At 36.8% G+C, this 12,974-nt stretch overlaps 1 protein-coding gene across 2 annotated transcripts in view; it reads left to right on the top strand.

The window, feature by feature from the left end:
* The window catches only part of MTBP (MDM2 binding protein), a 68,601-nt gene that overhangs the window by 37,598 nt on the left and 18,029 nt on the right, over positions 1-12,974 (top strand). For both annotated transcript variants that reach the window (XM_058668516.1, XM_058668515.1), the window contains 3 exons: positions 5,256-5,417; positions 6,664-6,781; positions 12,216-12,371. In XM_058668516.1, coding sequence (XP_058524499.1) covers positions 5,256-5,417; positions 6,664-6,781; positions 12,216-12,371 — 436 coding nt within the window. The remainder of the gene's footprint in view (positions 1-5,255; positions 5,418-6,663; positions 6,782-12,215; positions 12,372-12,974) is intronic.

Raw genomic sequence — 12,974 nt, 5'->3', positions numbered from 1 at the left:
GTTTGGAAAAACCAGTATTTTTGTGGGATGTAGATGTTTATTATAAACATCTGCCAGCAGTATTATTCACTCCTTGACTTTGTTTTATTCCTGCCAAAAACCCTTTAGGTCCCAATCTCTTTGTCATAAGCCTCTTACAGTTTTTCATAACTCAGTTCCTTCACTATCTCTGCTGGTTCATCCTCACCTCTCTTGCTCAGCCTTGCAGCCAGAAACACTGTCAGGGCAGGAGAGCTGGGAGCTCTCCGAAGCAGGGGGAGAAGGACGAGCTATGTCAGGGCCCTCCTGGCTGAGTGGGCGGGAAATCCTGACAGCCACCATGAGGTTGCTGCCTCAAGGTGTGAATGAAAGTTCTACAGCATGAGGAGGACATAAGGGAGCCAGGAAGCGCTGAGCCTGTGTGCCCAGGCAGAGGGTAGCAGGGATCTGAAATCCAGGAAGGCCTTGCTGCTCACTGCCCCAACATCAGCTCTGGGAATATCCAGGCAACGACTGACGATTTGAAACCCGATGAAAGTGCTTTCTACCTAGGGAGTGGAAAGTAGATTAAAAATTTAGGAACAAAGAAGCATCTGTTTCAATCTTTTTTTTTTATCTCAAAGGAAAATGACAGTAAAACAAAAGTACTAGTGTAAGCATATCCAAATATCTACTTCAGTGATATCCAAATAAGTTAAATGACACAGAAGTCTGTAGAAGTATTTAGAGTTCATTCATTCGTACCATGGGAAAAGCTACAAATGTATTAAGACAGCTGGATTTGTAACGAAGCAAACAATAATCAGTGATTCAACCTCGATATAAAGAATGCATTTCTTGCAGCAAAACAAGATTTGTTCAAAAGGATTTCTTCAAAATTATCAGCAATATATGGAATAAACATTTCTATACTACTACTTTTTCCCTCACTAGTATTGAGATAAAAAGAACAGTTAGAAAAAGTTCACAGAATCATACTGACTGTGGGCACGCTTGAGGTATTTTGCTTTTTAAACACAGCATAGAAAATGCAATCTGTTAGGTGTTAACTTGATCATAATTTTAGTTTATTTGAAAAGTGTATCTAATGCCATTATTTTAGAAAGGCATTTTTTATAATTTAGTTATAATTTTAATCATTATAAATTATATAATTTTTTTTACTTTTACTTTTTAAAACGATTTATTGTTAAAAAATTTTATTGGAAAGTCAGATATACTGAGAGGAGAAATAGAGAGGAAGATCTTCCATCCGTTGATTCACTCCCCAAGCGACCAAAACAGCCAGAGCTGTACCCATCTGAAGCCAGGAGCTCAGAGCCTCTTCTGGGTCTCTCATGCAGGTGCAAGGTTCCAAGACTTTGGGCCATCCCTGACTACTTTCCCAGGCCACAAGCAGGAAGCTGGATGAAAAGTGGGACTTCCGGGATTAGAACCAGCACCAATATGGGATCCTGGTGTGTGCAAATTGTGGACCTTAGCCATTAGACTATTGCACTGGGCCCTAATTTTTAGTTTTATGTTTTGTATTTTCCATACTATTGCACATTTTATATTTGTAAATGTAAATATATTTTTCACTGATTTTTTGAGAAAAAGCTTAGTGCCAAACCACTTTTAAATAAGACTATTTAGTATGAAGCAAGATAACTATTAGAGGAAGAGCAGTATTTCCATTTTTTTCTAGTATTGTAATCACTACTCTGAGCTCTCCACATGCTTTTAGCAAAATCCTAGAACCCGGTGCAAACCTGACTGATGCTCAGCCTGCAGAAACTCATAGTTTTCTTCTTGGTTTCTGTTGGATGAATCCTTAGTTATTGGGAGTCTCTTCAGGAACACGGGAAGCTTTTTCTACTTTAAAATTTTTCTCCCAAATGTATATTTCTTTTATGCAAATTTCATTGTATGGAGATTTTTCAATGACTATGTAAGTTACCCTGTTTCATAGTGAAACACCATCTGTTTTCTCTTATTTTTCAGTCATTAAGGTCAATATCAATTGTTAGTTTTTCTCTAAAGTATGATAAAATTGACAGTTTTAATAAATGCAGGTTTAAGTTCATGACTTGAGTGTATTTTTAGTATTAATAAAAAGGTGGAAGCTAGTTTCTGAAGCTCATTAATCATTACAGGTCTTTCAGACGAAAGCAAACCAATGATACATTTCAAAATGAGTCTTAGCAGTTTGTGCAAAAATAAAAACGGTAGAGCAGCTTTTATTTTCTGAGGATGCAAGCTAGGAGCGGGATATATCACAGCTTGATTTTACCACTGCTACAGCTACATTTCCCATTTAGTCATCTCTAAAGTGCCTTGAATGCAGAAACCTTGTGACTGTCTTGGGTTGGACCTGGAAAGCCTACCAACAGCCATGCTGGTGAGATAGAATTTTATAGAAGACTGTGTCATAAAGCTGGCGTTCAACAGGGGAACCTCGAGGCTGGATGGCGCCTTCTCAGCCCGTTGCCTTCCACTGTTGGTGTACTGATCTTGCACAGTGTAACGTAGTGTGCTTTAATTTTCTGTGTCTCATGGTAGGACTCAGTGCAGGGCATTCAGTGAGTTCGCAAGAACGGTTTTTTGATTTGAACTTTTTATAAGGTTAGAGGTCATCCGCTATTTTTGGAGAACTTGCTATTAGTCCATGAGTATTTTTAAATGGCATATTTTTTAATCAAAGTGTTATATTGATATAGTTTGGGAAGCAGATGCTGTTGGAAAAAGGCCATGCCCTCCCGACTCCTCCCCTGTCAGTGTCTGTCTGTAGAGACCATCGCCCGCTCTTCCAGCTGCATCTTCTGGCCTGTGCTCCATTTCTCTAAGCAGTGTGTGCATTCTACTGTTTCCTCGTTTACCATTTCCGGCACCAGCTTAACTTGTATCTGTGGTAGCTAAAGCCTGAAGTGTCCTCACGCATATTCACTTTCCCTTACGTCATGAATTCTGGTTAAATCAGTGATTTACTAAACAGTATAACTTTATACATCAGTGCACTATTGAACCATGTAATAAATGAAGATGATCAGATCTTCTTTTTAAGTTTTACACTTCCAAATGGACAAAATATGTTTTGCCAGAGGCTCCGACATTGCTGTCACACTCATAGCATCAGCATTCATTATTGTCAGAGCACAGCAGCGCCTTTGTTTCCTTGGTAGTTTTGCAGGGCAGTGTTTTATATTGTTGCTCCTCCATGAACGAACTGCTTCTTAGACCGACTGACAGCTTGAAGAACTCTTCTCTGGTTGCGTTTATCCTAGCCCTTTAATTCTTTACTCTGGATTATTCCATCTTTTATTGGAGTATATTGTCTGGTAGCTTCTTCAGTAGAAGTTCTTGAATGATAAATATGCTTAATTTCTTGCATGTTAGAAAATAACTTGATTAACAACTTATAGTATTTGAAATTTAAAAATTCAAAAATTCTCAGAATTTTGAAGACATTGCTCTGTTGTCATCATCATTGCTGTAGGCCTATTGATAAATCTCATGTTATTCTTATCCTTTGCTGAGATCTTGATGGTTTTCTGCTGTTGTTTTCTTCCTCTCTGAAACCTTGACTGTGAATCATAGATACATATCTCCTACCATACCATCAGCGATGTGCCTGATAGGTCATTGTAACGATGTTGGCGTACATAGACAGCAGATCTAATTTTCTTTCCTATGTTCATTTCATTTTATTTATTTTAATTTTTATTGGAAAGGCATATTTATGAAGAGAAAGATCCTCTGTTCACTGGTTCACTCCTCAGGTGTCCAAAACAGCTGGAGCTGAGCCAATCCAAAGCCAGGAGCCTGGAGCTTCTTCTGGGTCTCCCACACTGCTGCAAGGTCCCAAGACTTTGGCTGTCCTTGACTGCTTTCCCAGGCCACAAGCAGGGAGCTGTAGAGGATGTGGAGCTACTGGGACATGAACAGTGCCCATATGGAATCCTGGCATGTGTAAGGCGAGGCTTTACCACTGAACCATTGTGCTGGGCCTTCCATTTCATTTATTTTAGAGAATATATATATATATATATATATATACTCTCTATATATAATATATATAATATATATAATATATATATAATATATTATATGTAATATATTTCTAATATATTATTTCTAATATATTTCTCATTATTTATAGTCTTATTTTTTAAAAAAAATTATATACTTCTTTATTGTTTTATTTGAGAATTTGAAAGATAGCAAGAGTGAGAATTGGCTTCCTTTTAATGATTAATTTGTCAGATGTCTGTAACAGCCAGGACCTCACCTGGCTGAAACCAAAAACTAGAACTCAATCCAGGTTTCTCAGAGGGGTGGCAGAGACTCCAAGACTTGCCATCACCTTTTGCCTCCCATGGCATGCATTGGCAGCAAACTACACTGGCGACTGGATGCCAGTGTCCCATGAGACAACTTAAATGCTATGCCAAATGCCCACTCTCAGATACTTTCTTGTTTGTTACTCTTTTATGAAAGCATTCTGGGCCTGTTCTAATATCTTCTTGTTTCTGTGGGAATATTAGCCATAGCAGACTGTCTTTTGTTCTCTGCAGTATTTTTGTTTCTGCTGAGCTGTTCTCCATTTGTTAATTTTAAATCTCTTTCTCATGTTGCACTTCTTTTAGTATGGGCGAAATACAGCAGCACTTCCTGCCAGAGTTGGACACATTTGAGAAATAAACCTGAGAAAAATGCATCCTCTCCATTCCCTTTCTCCAATATTTCGCCCCCCATTATTGCAATAGTATAGTCCTTCAGCAACAGTCAGAAGTCCAACATGCTGCTATATATTTTTTTTAAGATTTATTTTCACTGGAAAGTCACATATACAGAGAGGAGGGAAGACAGAAAGAAAGATCTTCCATCTGCTGCGTCATTCCCTAAGTGGTTGCAATGGCCAATGCTGAGTCGATCTGAAGCCAGGAGAAAGGAGCTTCCTCTGGGTCTCCCACATGCGTGCAGGGTCCCAAGGCTTTGGCCCATCCTCAGCTGCTTTCCCAGGCCACAAGCAAGGAGCTGGATGAGAAGTGGGGCTGCCGGGACAGGGACCGGTGTCCATATTGGATCCTGGCATGCATGCAAGACAAGGACTTCATCTGCTATGATACCACGCTGGGTCCAGCAATGGCACTGTATGTATAGGCAGTGGTAGAAAATCTGTCATTGTCAAGGTGTATTTAGCAGCTTCATTGAAAGTTCTCGTTTTGCTCGGCAGTACAGATATATACTAATACTACAACATCTCTTCACTTCTCACTATGTGGTTTGTCTTACAGAAAGGAGAAAGTTGGCAAACCAGCCTGAAGCAGTTTCTGCTGATGAACTCAGAAGTCTGTTAACACTGACAAGAGAACGCTTTTTAGCTCGTTTTGATGCTGTTATCCCTAAAACACTTTTAGGACAGACTGACAAAATTAAAACCTCCAGTATGTTGAATGGTAAGCTTTTATTTCTAACCTTAGTGGCTTTTTGAGTGTGGTATCTATAATGGTTATTAGTATTATAACTTACAGGGTATATTAATGAAACCCAATTCATTGAATGAGTTTAAATGGTAATGATCTATAGTTAACGTGAGCTATGCTTCCCATGCTTTAAACAGCACAGACTTTCTGAATCGTCATTCATTCAGCCTGTTTGGTATGTTGGTTTCTGAGCTATCCTTCTTGTTAGTCTTACTAAACTGTTGGAATTTGTGCATTTCTATAAAGCTGTGTTTTCATAAAGTGAGGAAAATTAAACCCATGCTGCATGTTTAGTGGCGGTCAAGCCAGTTAGTACACACAGTGCCCCCCACCTTTGCCACTCCTTACAGCACTATCAATTTCCCAACTTCTCCAAGGAAGCAGGAATACTTTGAATGAACTATCAGTTCCTAATAAGACTAGCAGACACATATGTCTAATCTATACATTTTATATCATGTAGCAAACGAAGAATGCTGAATATTTTCTCATGTGTAATTCTTATGTATAATTATGTACATATCTTTCTTTTGTATAATTATTTCTTTAGATTTTTGTTGAGAATCCAGTGTTAGAACTGTCTTCATTTCACTGCAATATTTTAGCTAAAATATCTGTACACTTTACATTTATTTTGTTTTTAATTAAATTATATTCAATGTTAATTATTTACAGATATGTATGTTAAGATGTCTTTATTTAATAGATAAGTGAGAATTATTTCTAAAGTAACCTTTACCTGAGAGTATCATTTGAAGTTATTTATTATTTGATTATTATACTTTTGAGAATGAGGCAATGTCTTCTTTAAAAATCTGCATTTTCTTAGTCTGTATGTTAATTCCTGTTTTGGGTGTGAAAATCACATATTGTATCCAATAAGTTCTCAAAAAGTTGCTTATTTTTCATTTAAAAATCATCTCACTAAAAATAGTAATTTTATGTTTTTGTTCATATTTATAATGTTCATTCAGTTCTCTGTACTCTAATACATAGAATTTGTTTGGGAGTTTTTTATTTTCATTTCCAGCAAGCTTTTCTGTGACATTTTGCACAAATCTGGCTGCAGAGAGGCCTTTAATAGATGCTTGAGCTGAGTATTAAACACTTAGCACTTACACACGTATGTGTCTAGTATATACAAATTACTCTTTCGTCATGTAGCAAACTAAGTTTGCTGAATATTTTCCATACTTAATGTATAATTGTTTCTCTTCAGATGCTGAGCCAGAGGAACCTGACTCCTCGAATCTGACTGAAACCAATCCTCTGGAATGGCCAGAGAGACATGTTCTTCAAAACCTGGAAACTTTGGAAAAAGCTAAACAAAAAATGAGGTAACATTTGAGTCTGCTATAAAGAATACTGTTGCTCAGTATTTTAAAATGAAGTTTCTGAATCCTAATTATCTTGTTTTATTGTTAAACAAACAAAAATGCTCTCAGTAAGAAGATGGCCAGTTACTAGAATAACCTGTAAGTCAAAGCGAAAATGTTTTTCTTTCTTAGCTGTTGTACTTTCCACATATACCTAATCACAGCAAACATTGCTGGATGTAGCTTCCATCAACTTATACAAAAATATCTGTATCTAAACCAACTTTGTACAGGAACATATGAAATGAAGTAGAAGCAATCCCCAGTTTTGAGCTACTTTATTATTATTGTTATTATCTTAAAGATTTATTTATTTTTATTGGAAAGTCAGATACACAGAGGAGAGACAGAGAGGAAGATCTTCCTTCCGATGATTCACTCCCCAAGTGACCACAACAGCCAGTGCTGTGCCAATCCAAAGCCAGAAGACAGGAATTTCCTCCAGGTCCCCCACATGGGTGCAGGGTCCGAAGACTTTGGGCCGTCCTCCACTGCTTTCCCAGGCCACAAGCAGGGACCTGGATGGGAGGTGGAGCTGCCGGAATTAGAACCAGTGCCCATATGGGATCCCAGCATGTTCAAGGTGAGGACTTAAGGTGCTAGGCCACAGCGCTGGGCCCCTTGAGCTACTTTACATTATTTCTGTTTTACATTCATGTGCGTGCATATATTCCCTTGACTAATCCCAGTGGTTAGGGCTCATCTTTGCTTTTCAGTTTTGATTTAGTATATAACAGACACTGAGCACATAATTATTGAATGGCTGAATGAAAATGAAATTTAAATCTCTTATGTGAACTCTTTTGCGAATATTACAAGTTATATTTCTGTTTTTAGCTCTTCCATCGATATTATTGTGTGATTTGCTGTGAGTTTTTTCATATACATGTTTCAACTAGTATTTATTGAGCACCGGCTTTATGTCATTCACTGAGGATATGAGGAAGAACAAACTATGCATTTCCCCTGTACCCTGAGAAAGGCCATTTAAAAAGAAGGGAAGTGTCCCTGAGATGAGACGGGTGGTCGCTGGGAGGGCTTAACATTTGGGCTAGAGTGTGATGAACACATCAGTGACGCACATCCAGTCATAGAGGACTGAATTGTCATGACACAGACTTTGCATTTTATCATCATGGCATTGGTAAGCTTTTGAAGTTTGTTTTTGTTTTGTTTTGTTTTTTGGACCAAAAATTGATGAGATTTTGATTTTCCAAAAAGTTTTCTATTTTTTAGCAAATAATTTATAGAAGAGAGAGATTAGGAATTATTTTCTGTGGGTTATCTAATAGTAGATAGATAATTGTATTTCAAACTAAAATAGTTATAGTGGGAAAGAATTCGAGTGTATTCTGGTGGCAATTAGGGAAAAAATAACCCTCCTTTGATAGATTTGCTCTGGAGGACAGGGAAAGGGAGACATTGAAGAAAGTTTAGGTTTCTGATTTAACAACCTCACGAGTGGTGGTCTCACATTTAGATATGACAGACTGATAGAAAGTTGAGGTGTTCAACTTTGAAAAGAAATGAGTTCTGCTGCAGGGATGCTAAGTTTGATCTGTGAATTGTCCAAATGGAAATGTTAAGTTACTGGAGGAAAGCTGGACACAGTTTGCAGTCATTCTAAGAAGGGATTAGTGGATGGGATTGGTGAGGCCCTGACGAGAAAAGAAAGAAGATGGGTTGGGAAGGAAAGGACAGAAGAGGAGAAGAGAGGGAGAGGAAAGAAAAAGAGAAGGTTTAATTGGTCCCTCTGGTTCTTTGCAGTATATGCATTAGGAGGAAAGTTGTAATTGAGAGAGAGAAAAGCAGAACAGTATATCTTTCCCAGAAGGAACCTCACTTTCTTGGCAGACCATTTTAGTGGTTTCCTTTTAACTCTCACTGTTGAGGATGATGACAGTTACACCCCTATTATTATTTTTATCCTACTGCCTTCTCTAAACCTTGTATTACTTGCATTAGAACATTTATTTTCTTCTGAAAGTTGCTTTCCTTGATCCTACACTGCCTTGTACAGTTACCCATTCAAACTGCACAACTCCTCTCCTGTTATTTACTGTGCTTATATGCTATGTCTATGATTTCTATATTTTTTTTACGTCACACCTTAAGAAAGCTAATACCAGATTGATTTTCATGCTTCAGTGGTTATCCTGTTGTTTCTGAAACTTTTAAAATCTTCTGTTGTCTTTAATGCATGGAAATCCCAAGAGGCCTTGGTTTGGGTTGGCTTAGTCTTGGGAATGTTTGTTGTTCTTAAGAAATGTGCTATTATTTCTTCAGTAATGTTGTAACCCATTTACCTGTTTTCTTCTGTCTCTAAAACATTTGTTTAACTATTGGTAAACATCTTTTCTGCTTTATGTCCTGAAATGTTCTTCTATTTTTTTTATACTGTCTTATGTTAAAGAGATTTGCAATTATAAGGATATTGAAATGTTTTTAAAATGTTTATCTGTTTCTTGAACATTCTCACTTCATTATTTTAAAAAAAAAATGTTTATCTGAAAGACACAGTTATAGAGAGAGGGAGAGACAGAGAGAAAGAGATCTTCTGTCCATTGGCTCACTCCACAAATGACCTCAATAGCTGGAGCTGAGGTGATCTGAAGCCAGGAACTTCTTCTGGGTCTCCCATATGGAAGGGTCTCAAGGACATGAGCCATCCTCTGCTGCTTTGCCAGCCCATAAGCAGGGAGCTGAATCAGAAATAGAGCAGCTGGCACATGAACTGGTGCCCATATGGGATGCCAGCACCGCAGTCCAGGGCTTAGCCTACTGTACCATTAGCACACCCAAGTAGTCTCGCTTACTTCTGCAACTGTCTAGTTTGTTGCTCTGTGGCTTTCTCTTGTGTTCTCCTCCAGCGCCTGGTGGTCCTTGTCTCTTCACAGGTAGGAACTCGGGGCTAGGTTGTATTGGTCAGTAGCTGGCTTGTGCTTTTTCTCTCCATATGTGTAGGTCTGTTCCCTGCTTGATTCCAGCTGTGTTAATGTTGGAGGAGGGAAAGGAAAGTTGGAGCATGATAAGCCTGGTCAATTTAGAATGCATTGCTCTGTTTTCTTATAGAACAGTTTCTTTGGTTTTAACTTGAAGGTAAAAGCAAAAGGTTGAGGTGGATTATGGGAAGGTGATATTTCAACAATACCTGTAAGATTCCTAAAATTCTTGCCTTGATTTATATGCTTTGCCACCCTCTAAACCCAAATGTAATATCACTGTGACTCTGTAGTAAGAGAACAAGAACAGTTCCATTTCCTTAGTTCTTGTGGAGCTGCTTGCTGTAGTATCCCTTCTATAAAAACCATTAAGCCCTTGGCCCACTATATTTTCCTTCTTTTCTCAAGTCTGTTATTAACTTAAATTTTGGAACTTCACTGTGGTGCTTTCAGTTTGTTTAAGGGGAGCAGTTGACGTTTATGTTTATTGTACCTGCTTAAGCTATAAGCTTGTTTCTCATTTAAGGTTCAGGTCAAGTATTTGGTGTAAGCCTCTTCACATATATACACACAGTTCAGTGTTATCTTCATCCTTGAACACCGGGGGCTGTATACACTATTCTTTGATACAACTTTTCACCTCATTCTGTCCTTATATATATTTACATTTCAGTGTCTGTGCTTTCCCTCCTAAGTCATTCATATACAGTAAATTATGAATGGTGATTATGTATCCTATGTGTTATAGTAGATTCTTTTTGGTGTTTCCTAATGGTGGTTATATGGTGAATGATCAATAAAAATCAGTGTACATGTCAGAAGAGTAGGAGATGCTACCAGATTCTTCAAGCGAAAGTGACAATGCATGTGTTCAGAGTTCATGTTGTGTTTAAACACAACTACAGAGAGATTATATGTTGAAGCTCACAAATTGTAATAATTTGGATTTAGTCTTACTCAACAACCTGTAGTATGACTTAGTTGCCTTGTCTTATCTTAAAGATTGAAAAATCTGGTTCTACTTTGAATTTAATGAAATATTTGAAAAAATACTTATCCTGAAAACACTGAAATAAGATGTTATCATTTTTTTAACCGAAGACGTATCCTCATAGTGCAATTTATCACAAATGAGATTTTGAAATTGCTTTGATATCTTTTTATTCAGGGTTCTATATAAATGCAAATTATACATTTCCCCATTGCATCTAGCCTCTACACTGATTGAGAATAATATTCATTAAGAAACATTTGTGAGTCATTATTAGGGAGCAGCTATATAGAAATTAAATTAGACTCATAATGTAGTTCCTGCCCTCCTGGAATATGAAGGCCAAAGAAAATATTTGTGTATTATTTAACTCTTTTTATTAGGTTTACATTTCTAATTAAAAATAAAGGAAATCAGAAAGGGAAAGTAATACTGTTACTGTTGTTAATCCTTAACGTACAGAAATATGTCTAAAATTGGCCTATATTTTAAATATCTGTGAAACTGCCTAGTTTGATTAATAAACTAACCATGAAGTAGTTGAATTTACTTAGTTAAGAAATTGATTATTTATGTAGACGTTGAAAAATATTATTTCTGCTGTGATGACAGAACTTTGATGCCCTGTAATTCAATGCCTGATGAAACTGTTGTAATTCTTTAAAACTAAGATACTTGTATTTCTATCTCTCCAATTTTTGTAATGTTCTGTGTTTTTTGTTTGTTTGTTTCAACAGTGATTAAGTAAAAACAGCACCTAATTTGAGATAACTTTGACTTTCCTTTTAACAGCTTGGTCACCTAGGATCTGTAATGTAACCTATGGCTGAGGAATAGAAATAATGATTGTTTTGATTTTACTTTATGAAGTACTTACAGTTTTACTTTATTTTGAAATAATCTATTCCATCTTTGTCAAGGAAAATGGTTAGAATCAAGAATATATTGTATGTGAAGTAGTTTAGAAACTATAAAGTTCTGCATGTATTTTAGATATCAAGGAGCCGGTGTGTATCGGTACAGTGATGCTCATGGCTAAAACACGTTAGAGAATTTAGATTATTGCCTCACTTCATGATTTTCCATTGAATCCTTCAAGCTCATATAAAATTGGAACATTAAGTTCCTGCCCATAAAGATTTTCATTATTATGGGGACATTATTTTGGAACATATAAGAAAGTTCAGATTTCAATTTTATAGAATTGATAACTTCGTTCTAATATACTTAATGTTTATTTCAGTGCTTAAGTAGTAGAATGATTGAAATGTTATTTATAAATTCTTAGTGACCTACAGATTTTAAAAAATATGACTAAGTGATTTGCAAAGATTTTACTTTATTTCTTTAAATATATAATTATTCAGTTTTCTTGTTGCTTTTTTTCTGGTGTTCGCTTCTGTTTTCATGACAATGGTGAATTTCAGTCCTCCTTTAATAAATCTATGTAACGTCTTCCCAGAACAAGCTCTTTGCCCCGTTCATCTGAACAGTTGCTAGGCCACAAAGAGGTTCCACGGGATTCGATCACATTGTTGGATGCTAAAGAATTGCTGAAACATTTTACTTCAGATGGTTTGCCAGTGGGAGAACTTCAGCCTTTACAGACTCAGAAGGGGTACGTTACACACGTATGATAATTCGTAGAAAACTAGGAATAAAATTTTTAAATAGCACTGCCTTCTTTGTTATTGACACTGTGTGCAGCTGAAACAAAAATTGGCTTGAACTTGATATTCGTCAGCTGGCCTTACTCCTTACACGCAGCTGTTCTGTGGTTTTAAATGTAAGGGAATCGGGAATAATAAAAGCAACCTTGGTATACTGTTTGTGGAAGTCAGGAACTTCTACTTTGTATAAAAAAGACAGTTGTCTTACAAGAAAAAATTGGAGTGTGACTTGCAAGTTTTTAGAAAATTTTTTCTTCATTATTTTCCAGTTTAGTTTTTCCCACTAGTTGGCCTCATCAGTCAGTCATGCCTGACAGTAGTAGAAAGCGTTGGTCTTGCCACTGAGAAGAACTAGCTAATGCAAGCAACAGTGCTTCTGAAACTGTAGCTTTACCAGTGAGAACTCAGTGTCTTCATGAATAATTTCCAACTAATTTGACTTAGACAACTTCTACTAAATTATTAATTATCAACTGCTAAATACCATTGCAATTGACTAGATTATTGGCAAAATTATGGTTCTAAATCCTTACCAGAATGAAATTATTTTG

The sequence above is a fragment of the Ochotona princeps genome, chromosome 9 (assembly GCF_030435755.1).
Source record: "Ochotona princeps isolate mOchPri1 chromosome 9, mOchPri1.hap1, whole genome shotgun sequence".
Taxonomy (NCBI): domain Eukaryota; kingdom Metazoa; phylum Chordata; class Mammalia; order Lagomorpha; family Ochotonidae; genus Ochotona; species Ochotona princeps.
Note: the sequence above shows the minus strand (reverse complement) of the source record. Positions and strands in the feature narration are given on the sequence as shown.